At 29.3% G+C, this 15,324-nt stretch overlaps 3 protein-coding genes across 22 annotated transcripts in view; 1 reads left to right on the top strand and 2 right to left on the bottom strand.

Annotated features, from left to right (window-relative positions):
- LOC130900405 (ATP-binding cassette sub-family C member 10) overlaps positions 1-8,981 on the bottom strand; it is a 136,766-nt gene extending 127,785 nt beyond the window's left edge. For 4 of the 20 annotated variants that reach the window (XR_009060162.1, XM_057810986.1, XM_057810984.1 and 1 more), the window contains exons 1-2: positions 3,091-3,346; positions 1,252-1,345 (exon numbers count right to left, since the gene is read on the bottom strand). The gene's annotated coding sequence lies outside the window, so the exon portion shown is untranslated. Of the gene's footprint in view, positions 1-1,251; positions 1,346-3,080; positions 3,356-7,124; positions 7,403-8,872 lie in introns of those variants that run through there. The other 16 variants (XM_057810973.1, XM_057810977.1, XM_057810987.1 and 13 more) reach the window with 8 other exon arrangements.
- Positions 3,718-5,508, top strand: LOC130900540 (uncharacterized protein PF3D7_1120000-like). Its single transcript, XM_057811235.1, has one exon. The coding sequence runs from the start codon at positions 3,718-3,720 to the stop codon at positions 5,506-5,508; it is 1,791 nt and encodes a 596-aa protein (XP_057667218.1).
- Positions 7,560-8,859, bottom strand: LOC130900424 (uncharacterized). Its single transcript, XM_057811040.1, has 4 exons — positions 8,604-8,859; positions 8,480-8,548; positions 8,077-8,383; positions 7,560-8,015 (listed from the first exon to the last, which is right to left on the bottom strand). Exons 1-4 carry the CDS (start codon positions 8,607-8,609, stop codon positions 7,948-7,950), a joined length of 450 nt encoding a protein of 149 aa, XP_057667023.1. The 5' UTR covers positions 8,610-8,859; the 3' UTR covers positions 7,560-7,947.
- Positions 8,982-15,324: the final 6,343 nt, after the last annotated feature.

Here is a 15,324-nt window from a genome sequence, read left to right as displayed (position 1 = left end):
ATAGATTGATTTAGATCTTTCTTAGATATTAATTTTTCAAACTGTTTCCTGTATATTTCGATTACATATTTCATTCCATTTCCCTAATTTTTACACGAAATTCTAAACACAACATGATCAATTCTATCGACAACAACAAATAAAATATTCAAATTTAACTTTATATTTCAAAAGATCCCTAAAGATTTCGAAAACATAGTTTTATAAGTTTAATTGGATGTTTGTTTCTGAATGTTAAAAAAGTTATTCAAAAATAAATTCAATCTATTTTTCTTCATTAATTAAAATCTGTAACTATATAAATCTCAATAAAATATTCCTAGAATTCCGAAAAACACAAAAACCAACAACAATTTATCAAAGTTCTGCTCACTCAATAAATAACAAAAAAAAATCATTTCAATCAAAATTTGATGCAATAATTCGGATCGAAAATTTTAGGAAAATTTGAATTAAAAGTTTCAATAACTGATTTTAGTATTTCCTTCATACGAGGTACATCCACAATTTCCATTTCTAAGTTACAATGAAAACCTATGTTTTGGATAATCATAGGGGATGAAATTTTCGTATCTTACGATACCCCAAATTTTTGCCTTTTGATTTAGGCACATGCGTTGAAATTAAGAAACAGAGCAATCTCCGAGGATTACTGTCAAATGGTTTTTGTTTTTTTTTTCACGATAATGCCCCATCTCACACAGTGACGTGACATAAAAACTGCTCCAAGAATTTGGCTGGGGTGTGTTTGATCATCCTCCGTATAGCTCGGACCTCGCTTCTACCGACTTTCATCTCTTTTTACACCTGAAATCTTTCCTCTGATGATCAACACTTCAACTTTGACGAAGAGCTGAAAGAACATGTTACAATATGGTTCCAAACACATGCGGCAACCTACCATGAAGAAGGCATACAAAAACTTGTGACAGTATCTACAAAATTTTGGAAACAACATAGAAAATTAGGTTAATATAAAAAATGTTTTCTGACCCGTACACGTATGTTTTTTATAACCAATTGGAACTTTCTTTGTGGATATACCTCGTATATCATATTAAAATTGTGTTACATTAAATTTTTGTAGAAAATATCAATTTCTCGGCATAAATTTTGGAACAATTGAGGGAGAAAAATTTACTTGATTTACAATATTGGAAATGTCAAAATATGAAGTTTGAAATATTTGTTATGAAGATTGAAAAAAATCATTTTTTTTTGTTATTTATCCAATCCAATCCAATCACCTACCTTTTGGCAAACCGCATTATCGAAGTGCACTAACTACATTTACCTTTCGTTTCGTTAACGGGTTAGAATTTCGCGTAGAATCGCGCACCAACACCTGAAACAAAAACATAAATTGTAATTCTTTTTCTAAATATTAATATGTATGAACAATAAAGAAAAATTATAAAATTAACTACTCAGGAAAACTTTTATTACTTCAGCCACTGAAATTTTTCTTCTCGTATAATATCAAGTCCACAATTTTTGATGGTATCCGGTATTATAAAATCAAAGTTATATAACCCAAGATGTTATAATTTATTCGACTTAAGTGAGTTAGTTATAAATGAAAATTATATCAATAGAATCAAATTTTCAAAATGGACTTCAGAAAAAATATCTCAATTCCAAGTAAAAAATCACCCACCTGATCAAATTACTTTTATGAATTATGATATACAGGGTTTTTCTCAATTTGTATTTTACAATATAATCTAAGAAAAATCAATCATTTATATTTCCTAGTAGTTTTGCAAAAAAATTCCGTTCTTACAAACACATTTTTTTGTTAGAACATATATATATATATATATATATATATATATATATATATATATATATATATATATATATATATATATATAATATATATATATATATATATAAATATTAAATAAAAGGGGAAATTATAGAAATGGGGGGAGAAATATGAAGATTATTATTATAATAATATGGCGAAATAAACGATAATTATAGGAATAGAGAGAATAGTATAAAGTAGGAAAAAGATAATCACAGTATTTTAAATAAGAATGTTGATTAATTGAAATTGGATTGATGGATAAAAGATTGGAAATAGAAACTACAGATATATTAAAGAAATTGAGTTTGAAGACTTCATACAATTATTAGTGATAGGGAGTTTTATACATTATTAAATAGATAATTTAATTGGAATTCATAAAGAATTGATTATGGATAGTGAAATTATAAATTTTAATTATGGGGGGGAATTGAAATGATCAGAAATCTAAAAGCAAGTAGGTACATAATGAAAATTTATAATTTATTGAGATTAGTTTTACTAAAGATAATAATTAAACTAAAGGCAGAAAATCGATAAAAAAATAAAAGAAATTGAATTGATATTTGCAAGTTAATTAATTATAGTTATTTTATATATAAGGAATTATTTATTAAAAATGATATATTCTAAAAGGATTGCATATGTACAAATCATAATTTGTATCATAGAATAATGTTATAATATTATAATATATTATAATTATAAATTATAAATTAATATAAAACTTAGTGGAAGATTGATTTTTTTTAAAAAAATATATGAAACTGTTGCCAAAATGACCCATAATAGTGAAAATTCATAAACTATTAATGAAATAAAAGTTTATTTAAAAAAATAAATATAAGAACTGACAAGTGTTTGAAAAGTGAAGGACATTGTGAGGAGACAAGAGCAAAAGTCTAGTCAGTCATATTATATGGTTACTAGGTAAAAAAAAAAGAGAGGCATCAGTTATTGGAAAAGAGTATCAGCAGAAAAGAGAATGGGGAGTGCAAAGTTATAAGAAATAGAAGTTAAAATTGAATCAAAATACAAAATAATTGCGAATTATTAAAGATGAATGGAAGATAAATATCTGGACTGAAGAAAATCCCATGAGTTGAAGATTTGTTACTGACAATTCACAGAAGTAAATGCAAGTTTTAGATCTGATATTGCAAGATATCATCTCAGGTCAGTTCCTTCACATATTATTGGTCAATAATAATAATAGTAATAATATAAAATAATTTAAAAAAAAAAAAAGAAAAAAAAGGAATATTACCTATACTTACGTTGATAATGGATAAAATTCCTGATTTGTGAGGTTAAGATTCCTTTTCCGTAGAAATAATATGAATTGTGTAGTATAATTAAATTTTGTTCAATGTATAATATGTAATCCTTCCACAGAAATAGAACTTCTTGATTATATCATATAAAATTGACATAATTTTCTAGTACTTTCCTTATATTGTACATCTAAATAATAGAATATTCATCTGAGTCGATTTATAACAGATAACTGTGTAGAATTATTAAATTAGAGGAACGGCTAACTTCAGGTTAGACTCATAGGCGTACTCAACTACATTTTATTAAACTTTATTTGAATTAAAAATAATACAATTAACTTTTAACATAAAACTTTTATTGATTTGTTAAAAGGAAAAACATCCATAAGTTATTTATTTATGCCAGAACTCAAAGAGAGAATGAGTTTCATGCCCGGCAAATAATGTGCTAGCGACAACAATAGAAAAATAAAAACAATAATAGAGGTAGAAATAAATATAATTACAAATTGGCGCCCAACGTGGGGCTCACATAAAACGAAAAACGTGGGGCTCACATAAAACGAAAAACGTGGGCTCTTAAATAATAATAACACATCACTAAAAATAAAAATAAACAAAGAAATCATGGAAAGGAAAATGAACTTAAGAAATGGAAAACAGGAAGGTACAGAAGAAAGATCAGAAGAGGAAAAGGAAGAACGAAGGCATAGAAGTGGTGATTTTGAGGTGCAGTATTTAGAACAAGGAAGAGAACAATCAGATGGAAATGTGACAGGGGATGAATTGGAAGAACAGGAGGATAGGAGACAACAAAGAAACAATAATGATCAATTAATGGAATTTTTGATTAGTATGAGGGGAGAAATTAAACAAGATATGAATAATATGAGGGGAGATTTTAATGAAAAGATGGATAATATTAATGGAAATATGAATAGATTGGAGAGGAAAATTGAAGAGGTTAAAATTGAAGGTTTGAAGGAAATTAAGAAACTTAGACAAGAAAATGAAGATTTTAAAAAAAGAATTGATAAGGTGCAAGAAAATATGGAACATCAAAATAAGAATCTAAGAATAGAGATCCAAGAAAAAGGGATCAAAATCAGAGAAGAAATTGAAAAAAAGGTAGTGGAAGAGGTTCAAGCATTAGGAAAATGCATAGAAGAAAATTTACCAGAAACAATACTAATGGAAGTTACAAGACAAAATGAAGAAGTAATGCAGGAATATCAAGAAAATTTCAATAAAAAAATTAAAGACTTAGATGTTAGAGTAGAAGAAAAAACAGGGACATGCGCTAAAAGAAATGAGACTATAGGCAAGCAATTTAATAGGGAATTGGAGGAGATAAATAAGAAATTGCGGGAAACTGTGGAAGATATAGAAGATAAAATAAGACGAAATGGAGTAGGCATAATGTGTACAGGAAATGTGGAAATAGGGGTAAAATTTGATGGAAATATAAATACAATTCACCCTAAAGTTTTTATGAAAATAGTGAAGAGTAAAATGAAAGGAATAAAGGATTTGATGGAGATGAAAATAATAATTAGGGGAATGTTATCAGGACATGCACTAATGTGGTTTTGCAATAAAGAAGAGCAGATTATAGATATGGAAGGTTTTGAAACACAATTTTTAATGTATTTCTGGGGGGAAATTCAACAGGCCAATTTTCGAGAACGGTTGTATTTCGGAAAATTTGACTACAATAAAAATAAAAATTTAAATTCTTATGCTATGCAACTTTATAATATAGCACAATATCTAGAACCAGCAATGAAGGAGGAAGAATTAGTTTTATATGTAGGAAGACATTTTAATGCTGAGATGTCTGAAACGATAGTTCTACATAATATAAAGACTATGGATAATATGTCAAGTTATTTACAAAGAGTTGAAAGGAGTATACAAAATGGAAACGGAATTAATAGATATCAAAGTGAAAATAGATATGAAGATATACGAAATGATAGACAGGGTGAAAATGGAAATGGATTTTTTAGAAAAGATCATTACGATAGATATGGAAATACAAATTATGGAAACAGGAACTTCGAAAACAGAAGATATCAAAGAAATGTGGACAGGAATTTTGGAAATGGAGACAGAGGAAGATATAATGGACAGAATAATTTCAGGAATAGTAGTCACAGAAACGGGGATGATTTCAATAGACAATATGACAGGGGAGTTTATAATGGAAATAGAAGTAGGAATTTGCAGCAACAGGATAGGGGTAATTTCAGAAGAGATGAGTACAATTTTGATAGGGATCAAAGATCTGATAATAACAGGGATAATAATGCCAACAGTCCAAATGAAAGGGAAAGTGTGAGACAAGTAAATGTTATGATACATAAGGAAAGAGATGAGGAACTTGTTCAACAAGATGAGGATAGAAATTTTGCATAAATCGCTCCCATGTACATAATGTTATCTATTCTAGATATGAACATCCACGCGAATTCATAAATAATGGGGAATTTTTTGAAAACCATAATAAATTCAATTTAATTTTTATAGAGGGTAAAATTGGGAATATTGAATGCAAAGTTTTAATAGATACAGGATCTGAAGTAACTTTAATTAGTAACAAAATTGTGGATCAATTATCTAAAAATGATATTATGATGATTTTATTTAACATACTGTGATAATTAATGAGATATTATGAAAAGTAAATGAAGAAACTGACGAAATATGATATAGGTAGGATGATTGAGTTATATTGTTATTAATGATATAATATTATAATAAAGAAAATAAAGATATATGAATAATTATAGAATTGAAAAGAGAGAAATAAGAATATGATGATAATATTGAAAAATGCGAATTGTTAAATAAAAGGGGAAATTATAGAAATGGGGGGAGAAATATGAAGATTATTATTATAATAATATGGCGAAATAAACGATAATTATAGGAATAGAGAGAATAGTATAAAGTAGGAAAAAGATAATCATAGTATTTTAAATAAGAATGTTGATTAATTGAAATTGGATTGATGGATAAAAGATTGGAAATAGAAACTACAGATATATTAAAGAAATTGAGTTTGAAGACTTCATACAATTATTAGTGATAGGGAGTTTTATACATTATTAAATAGATAATTTAATTGGAATTCATAAAGAATTGATTATGGATAGTGAAATTATAAATTTTAATTATGGGGGGGAATTGAAATGATCAGAAATCTAAAAGCAAGTAGGTACATAATGAAAATTTATAATTTATTGAGATTAGTTTTACTAAAGATAATAATTAAACTAAAGGCAGAAAATCGATAAAAAAATAAAAGAAATTGAATTGATATTTGCAAGTTAATTAATTATAGTTATTTTATATATAAGGAATTATTTATTAAAAATGATATATTCTAAAAGGATTGCATATGTACAAATCATAATTTGTATCATAGAATAATGTTATAATATTATAATATATTATAATTATAAATTATAAATTAATATAAAACTTAGTGGAAGATTGATTTTTTTTAAAAAAATATATGAAACTGTTGCCAAAATGACCCATAATAGTGAAAATTCATAAACTATTAATGAAATAAAAGTTTATTTAAAAAAATAAATATAAGAACTGACAAGTGTTTGAAAAGTGAAGGACATTGTGAGGAGACAAGAGCAAAAGTCTAGTCAGTCATATTATATGGTTACTAGGTAAAAAAAAAAGGAGAGGCATCAGTTATTGGAAAAGAGTATCAGCAGAAAAGAGAATGGGGAGTGCAAAGTTATAAGAAATAGAAGTTAAAATTGAATCAAAATACAAAATAATTGCGAATTATTAAAGATGAATGGAAGATAAATATCTGGACTGAAGAAAATCCAATGAGTTGAAGATTTGTTACTAATCCAATGAGTTGAAGATTTGTTACTGACAATTCACAGAAGTAAATGCAAGTTTTAGATCTGATATTGCAAAATATTATCATCTCAGGTCAGTTCCTTTACATATTATTGGCCAATAATAATAATAGTAACAATATAAAATTTAAAAATACTTACGTTGATAATGGATAAAATTCCTGATTTGTGAGGTTCAGATTCCTTTTCCGTAGAAATAATATGAATTGTGTAGTATAATTAAATTTTGTTCAATGTATCATATGTAATCCTTCCACAGAAATAGAACTTCTTGATTATATCATATAAAATTGACATAATTTTCTAGTATTTTCCTTATATTGTACATCTAAATAATAGAATATTCATCTGAGTCGATTTATAACAGATAACTGTGTAACACAGACCACACCAGACACGCAACTCAATAATCTGGAAGTGGTAGACGAGAGAAACAGTTGTTGTTCTTCTCTCTCATCGCGATATAAAACGTACCTAGGTGGCGCTCTTGGCCGACGAATAGCGGGATTTTTAATTTTGAATTAAAATTTAATTTGAAATGTTTTTAAACATGTAGAAAAATAATTGAAACAAAAATTGAGCTTTGTCAAATTGTATTTGCATAAGTACAACAAAGATTCACAATAATAATAATGCTATGCCACATCTTTTCATAACAAACACAGACTGAATGAGAACTAGTAACATTAGATCATAGGGATTCCAAGAAAACTGAAACAAAACATTATGCAAGAGGACAAAGTTGTTTGTAAATGTGGACCCAATGAATCAGAATTTGATGGTACTGTAGGTGTACGAATTGTCCAAGAAGTAGACATTTAATGGTATTGTTACTATTTATGCAAAATTTTTCTTTTTGTGCGTGCTGACATTTGCCGGCTGGCTTCAGATCTTAAATTTCGGACAAGTCTTGTACAGTACCATGGGATTCCGATTCTACATATACTTTTAAGTAAAAAATCTTTCAAAATCTTGTGCGCTTGGCACAACGAATCTGAGACATCATAAAGTTAGATATGGTAGATGGCATGCCTGCAAGGAAAAAAATTATTAGTTTAGAGGTAAATACAAATTATAATTACTTGTTGTTTACCTTTGAAACAATTATTCATTGCTATATTTTCTAAAGTTTTAATCCTTTTCCCTTTTTGTTTGCAAACTTTTTGTAATTTTCTTATGCGACCCTGCTTCCTCTTCACAATAACCATCAACTTTTGCTTTCTTGGTGTTATCTGTGTTGAACACAAGCCTTCAACGTCCTTAAAAAGAGTCCTTCTACATCTAACTGTACTTGAAATTGGTGTGACAGCCCGTTGGGATGGTGACTGCGAGGAATTTGTTTTCTCATGTTCAGTAACTTCACTGTTTGCATTACTTAATGATTTGGTATCCAAAAGAGTCTAAGAAATTGAATTTCAATTAACACCTAAGTTATGTTTTATTGCATAAAGCAAGATAAAAGCAAATCATCTAGAATAATATGTAAAATTCAGTACCTGTGGTTCTGGCTTTATTATATATTGGGATATAATGTTTACTTTTTTATTTGCTATCTGGTCCAGTCCCTAAAATTATTATTTTCATTGTAAAATACAAACCTAATTAATATTAGAATACAACCTTCATAACATGGTCCTTCTGGACTTCCAGAATTGTGGGCACTGCATCAGCTTTCAAACGTAAAACTGAGGTACACGGCACAAATCTATCTTTTGTGAAATGTAATTATTGTACATTGTAAAATAGCAACCTGTTTTTTAGTTTCATCTGGTACAGCTCGATTTTAATCTTTGCAGTAAGGAAACCTCAGTAATAAAAAACCAAACATTCATCTAACATGCATAAACGTATGGGTACTTACACAACAATATAATAAATTTTCTGTTTACCTGTCTGCGCTACGGGGAAAGCAAAATAAATGCTTTACGTCGTCTTCAGAATTACCGCACACAATACAAAATCTCATTTTCCGGTGAATGTCATTTCACATTCCATTTATTAATGTCAATTATGGTAGTGACATCTGTGTGCAAATAATGTAACTTTCGAAAGATTTCTGTAAATACAAAAGCGCCTCTACAAACGTTTTGTAGTAAGTGTGATAAAGACAGATAAATACGATTTGTAATGTACTGAGCAATGATGAAAAAAACTGCCTTCTTTTTGGATCTACTTTCCCGTCTGGTGTGGTCTGTGACCTATGACCTTAACATACCATACCAACTTTGAATATGCTTTACAAGCTTTCGAATAAATATGTATTCATCATAGGGAACTAACATTTTGGTTGTATATGTAAAATAAAGCAAGAATAATTCAAGTAATTTTAAATTTTGTTAATTATTGTTAATACATAAAATACAATTACGACAAAATTTCAAACCAGAGAATAAAAAAATTATTTGTAAATTTGTAATACATTTAATCATTTTATCATGCAATATGCTTTTACACACAACATATAATTTGAGATCATATTCAAGCATACAACTGAATTAAAAAACAAAATTGTATCAAAAATTTGTTCTAGGAACAAGTTGGCCAACGTGATTTTATTGAATCATACATTTATTTGAAATTATAGTTTCGAGCAAAAATAAAAAAAAAACATAAAGGAGCAATACATAATTGAGCAAAATTAATAAATTTATACTTACGGAAGACAATAATTTCACATTAGGATCACAAGAACTGTGAGATATGAAAAAATAATTGAATTTGTTCACAAGTACATTGATTTCCGCCCAGTTTATTATTACTTATCACAATAGTGCTTTTTAAAATTTCTCTTTCAATTTCACCTATATATAATAATTTTAACCAAATATCCTAATTTTTATTTGATTATAACTTAGAACTTATAGGGTGAATCAATACCAATAAAAAAAATTAATGAAAATCTTTGTAACGACAAAATAAAAATTGTCCTTTCTTCTATTATAAACTCGAAGCAATAATGGTGTTTTTCTAGACCTTGGTCTCAAGACATATCTGAAAAAAAGGATGATTTTTTAAATGTCTCCATATTTTCAAATTTCTAACGTTAACCCCCTTGTTATTAAAATGGAAAAAATATCTTGCACCTCTGATTCCATTCGAATATCACACAGGTATTTTTTTTAAATCAGGATCTCAAAAAAGGTATCAATTTCTCGAAAAAAATGTATTAAGTGAGTAAAAGTGATGAAAATTCATGAAAATTGAATTTTCTGTGAAACCATGACTCATACTCAAAAACTAATGTAATTTTCGAAATTTCCATAATAAAATACATCATATCATGTAATTTTTTACATATTTTCACTCTATAGGTACAAACATTCTCAATTTTTTGCAGAAATTTTCTTAAAAATTGTGACACGCATGAATAAAATATTCATTATTTTTGATAATGTGAAGAAAAGTCGAAGTTGTTGTTGCATTACTAAATAAGCGAAACAGCAACAACCGAAAAAAAAACATTAAAAGTTAAAATTCTTAATAACTGGTGACAAATCATCTCTCACAAGTGGAATATTTACATTTTTACAGTAGATTTTTGCTTTAAATTAAATCTATATTGGTTTTTTAATTTGCGTCTTGAACATTTTTGGAATGTATTATGTAGCTATTAAAAACAGGCAACCAACTATATTCGACATGTCGAACTGGTTGCAGAATCATCTAAATAATTATATTTTACTTAGATGGATATTAAATGGTTTTATAATGATTATTACTATTAAATGTAAATAAAAAAATATATATATAGCAATAATTGTTTACATTATTACGTTAGGAACATTCGAACAATACCTAAATAACTTATATGATAAGTAGTTTGGAATAAAATTTCTTTGAAATGCTTGGATTCACCCTTAAGTGCAGGCAATTGATTATACAAACACCACAGTGTAGAATTGGTTGCCGAGTTACTTGAACATCTTAATAATTATTATGGAGTGTACACTCCATAATAATTATAATGTTTCACACATTTCCCACATTAAAGTCGGTGTTATACAGAAGGATCTATTAGATTAATTTCAGCTACTGAGGAATTTAAAGAGAAAATATTTATGTTTGTACACCCGAAACAAATGTGTATCTAGCATTTTTAAATATCTTTGGAAAAAAATGTAGGTAAGTGTAGTAATGAGATTCTATGTTTATTTAGAACAACTATTATATTATATTTTGTAGGGACGGACGGACAGTCGGACCTTTAGATAGAGACTTATATTTTGCTTGTGGGGGATCAATTATTGGGGGAGTTGTAGGATTGTCTATTGGTATAGTGAGTACCTACCATAATCGAGAACCAATTCTGAGATATATGCAAGTCATCCATTTATTGCACATTTCCAGTGACTTTCATTGTATGAATTAATAAATTGGCTCAGAAAACTCACAGAAAAAGAAATATATGACCTTGTCAAAACAGATAAATACATTAGACTACCAATTAATTTCTGATAAGGATACATACATACCGCGGCGCCAGGGGCGACCGCTCCGGTTCGGGGCGGCGCCGCGGCAGCGGCACTGCGTAAAGGAAATACGTCCTGCAATCCTGTTTATCGTGGGTGCACAAATATATTCTGCGGAAATATTCTTGTGTCCTCTAACTAACTTTTTTTACAATGTTGTTTTATTTCTTCGTTTATGTATAAAATATTATTCAAAATCAAAATATAATATGCATATAGCTGGGCGCCCCTTTGAAATTTCCGAAATATTCTCTGGTCCGGAGTTCAATCTCGGAAAAATATCGGTGTTTAATTGCAAAATTTGGAAGTATCTGAATAATTTCCGTCCCGACGCAGTAAGCGAGTCGCCATTATTAATACATGCTTCACCTACAATATGTTTTATGCCGTGCCAACCTTTTCCGCAAGTAATAGGTATCAAACCGAACTCTTAAGCTAACTCCCCCGGGAAAACTATTGAACTCGTCCGTCCACTCATGATCTAGAGTTGCGCACTGCCAACTACGCATAACACATCGCCCACAGGCACGCGCGTCCCTACACACACATACGTCACACACTACACTAATGGGAATCGCCACTTCTAATCGTGTGTGCCTGTTGCAATTATCTTTCGACTTGTTTTTTTCGTCTTTTCGAATTATAAAGTCTTTTCTGATTCTTACAGTTACACATTATAGTAATTTCCAGCAGTGTGGATTACAATACCCATACCGCTGATTATTCAGTTATTAGTGCTGTACAGTACAATGTCTAAAAAGCTGTCAGGGGCGCAAAGACGTGAGATAGCCAGGGACGAAGAGGCTACAATTGAAGCGCTGCTTAAAAAAGTGCCAAAGCTGACATCATATTTCGTTCCTAGTTGTGAGTGTGAGTAGAACTGATGAACAACGATCAATCCCAGATTCAAATCCTATTGATAAGATTAATGTGAGTGAAGCTGACAAAACATTACCAATTTCTTCTCCTAAAATACCTGTTGACCAAATCAATTCAGATCCATCCTCTTGGCCAGAATTTATAAACAAAATTCAAAACGATGAACTAGTTTTAAAAGGTTCCTTGCCATTAAAGGCTGAAAATAATTATCCAAAAAATGCCCAAAAGAGACATTTTTCTAACGATTACCAGTTTAGCTATGCAGAAAATGGAGAAAAAGTTAAACGTAAATGGCTAGTATATTCTGAAGGCTCCAACTCAGTCTACTGTTTTTGTTGTCAACTTTTTGAGCCCAACTCAAAATCACAACTTGGGCAAAAGTCAGGTTTTAATGACTGGAAACACCTCTCTGAACGATTAGGTTTACATGAAACTTCACCTGAATATTTTAAATATATGACTTTCTGGCTTGAAGCAGAGTTACCGATAAAAAAATGTTTCCATTAATCAAGAGCTAATTGAACAAATTATGCGTGAGATCCAAAGATGGAAGGAAGTTTTTAAGCGCCTTGTAGTTATAACCTTGTATTTGACAGAACATAATATCGCTTTTCGAGGTTCATCCTCAAAGTTGTTCACAAAGAATAACGGCAATTACTTAGGTTTAATCGAGTTGATTGGGCAATTTGATGGTGTAATGTCAGATTAATTGCGGAGAGTAGCTAATAGCTCCTCCCATGTGACTCATTTGGGAAATAACATTCAAAATGAGCTTATTTGTCTTTTGGGGTCCTAACTAGAGCAAGCTATAATAAAAAAAATTACTAAATCTAAGGTCTTTTCTAAGCTTACGACAATGGAGCTAATTTGGCCGGAATTAACAAAGGTGTTCATGCTAGAGTCTTGAAAGAATATCCCCGGGCTTCATTTACACCGTGTACCAGTGATAGTTTGAATCTTGTAGTATCTGATGGTGCAAGGTCTTCTGTGAAGTCAACCTCACTGTTTGGAGTTATTCAGAGGATTTACACAATTTTTGCAGGATCAACAAAACGGTACTGCATAGTTAGTGCATGTTCAGTCATTATCTCTAAAATAAGTTGTGAAATTCGTTGGGAAGCAAGAATTTCTTCAATCCAAGCTATCAGGTACCAATATGCTGAAGTTAGGCAAGCACTCATAGAACTTGCGGACAGCGTTGACGACCCTAAAACAACTTTTCCTTTTTGACATGCCATTGAAAATCTCGCCCCGGGCGCCTTTTGACCTCGGGGCGGCCCTGGTCTTGACTGTTTTGGCATCAAGCATATTAAATTTCTTTAATAAATTATTAATATAATCTCTTTGACTTAAGATGATTACACCCTTTTTTTCTTCAAAATTAATTTGCATGCCCAAACATGCTCTGATTTTACCCAAATCTTTAATTTTAAATTTAAATCCCTACAAAATATAATATAATAGTTGTTCTAAATAAACATAGAATCTAATTACTACACTTACATTTTTTTCCAAAGATATTTAAAAATGCTAGATACACATTTGTTTCGGGTTAACAAACATAATTATTTTCTCTTTAAATTCCTCAGTAGCTGAAATTAATCTAATATATCCTTCTGTATAACACCGACTTTAATGTGGGAAATGTATGAATTATTCCAAGCTTCTACTATTAAATACAATTTTCTTTGAGCCTTGAGATGTATGTCTCAAAGATTTCATTTGCTTTAGTTGTAAGAACTCTACTTTCTACTATCTAAAAACAAAACTGCTAAAAAAAGAATATTCAACATTATCTAAAATTTCACATGAAAAATATTTGTCACTTGTTGTAATACCAAAAAGTGTTTATGGATAGAGAAAAACTGATATAAAGAATATTCAACATTATCTAAAATTTCATGTGGAAAATATTCGTAGTATTCAAGATCGTAGTAGATGTACCCTTGTTTTAGAATTGCTGTTGTGAGTTCTCTTGGTCCATTTATAGTTAAGTTCACTTTCCATGGGTTCCTGCATTGTCTTTTTATCGGTATTCTCAAGTTGTCTATGTCTTTTTCATATTGGTTTGTAAGTTCTTCGTTCGTCCGAATATTTTTTATTTGTTTTGAACTACTCACGCTTAATCATTATTCGAAATTAAATGAATAATTAATTAATTTGTAAATTACTTATGTGCTTGCAGACTTTTGTTTAGAGAGAAATTTCTACAGCATACAACACCGTTCATTTTAGTTTCAAAAAGTTTATTAGTTCTTTAATAAAAAATAATCGGGCAATTTAAAACAAAATGAACAAAAGAATTTTCTCCAATGATGGAATAAACAGAGGGATAAAAGTGACAACTAACCCTGACAGCGTGCCACTGGTTAAATTTTCCAAAGTTTGCTCATGTCAAAATATTAATTTAGAAAGGAGCATATTGGTAACCAAATTTGAAAAAAAATTCTTGATTTATAGGACATTTTTTATTTTGATTTAAAATTTTGAACACCCTATATCTTAGCAACTAGGCCCCGTAAGGGTTCGTATTCCTATCTCAAAATGAAGATTTATTGAGAAACATCCCGTATATACTTGTTAGAATTTGCATATCAAAGCACTTTGAAGAATAAATTTGCGATTTCGATTAAATGAAATGAAAATAACACGCAACTGTGTTGAAACTTCGGAAGAAAATTCAATTATTAGTTTAGTAACAACCCTATAGCTAATTATGTATTGAGTATCTATCAATTTTCAAACTAATATAAAGAAAGATGTTTTCTTTATTAGATGAAAGAAGAGATAAGAATTTTTAGTAAATAATATGTTAAAAGCGTTTTCAAACAAATAAAGGGGTGATGAACAGAAAAACAAACTCGCTGAATTAAGTGTGATAGAAGGAGAAATAATTTTTCATTGAAAAATTATATTTTCGTCAAACAAACTAATCGAAGATGATGATGGTTATTAAGAAAATTTCCATCAAAACTGTTAGAAATGTGCTTTGT

Source organism: Diorhabda carinulata, chromosome X (assembly GCF_026250575.1).
Source record: "Diorhabda carinulata isolate Delta chromosome X, icDioCari1.1, whole genome shotgun sequence".
NCBI classification, from domain to species: Eukaryota; Metazoa; Arthropoda; class Insecta; order Coleoptera; family Chrysomelidae; genus Diorhabda; species Diorhabda carinulata.
Note: the sequence above shows the minus strand (reverse complement) of the source record. Positions and strands in the feature narration are given on the sequence as shown.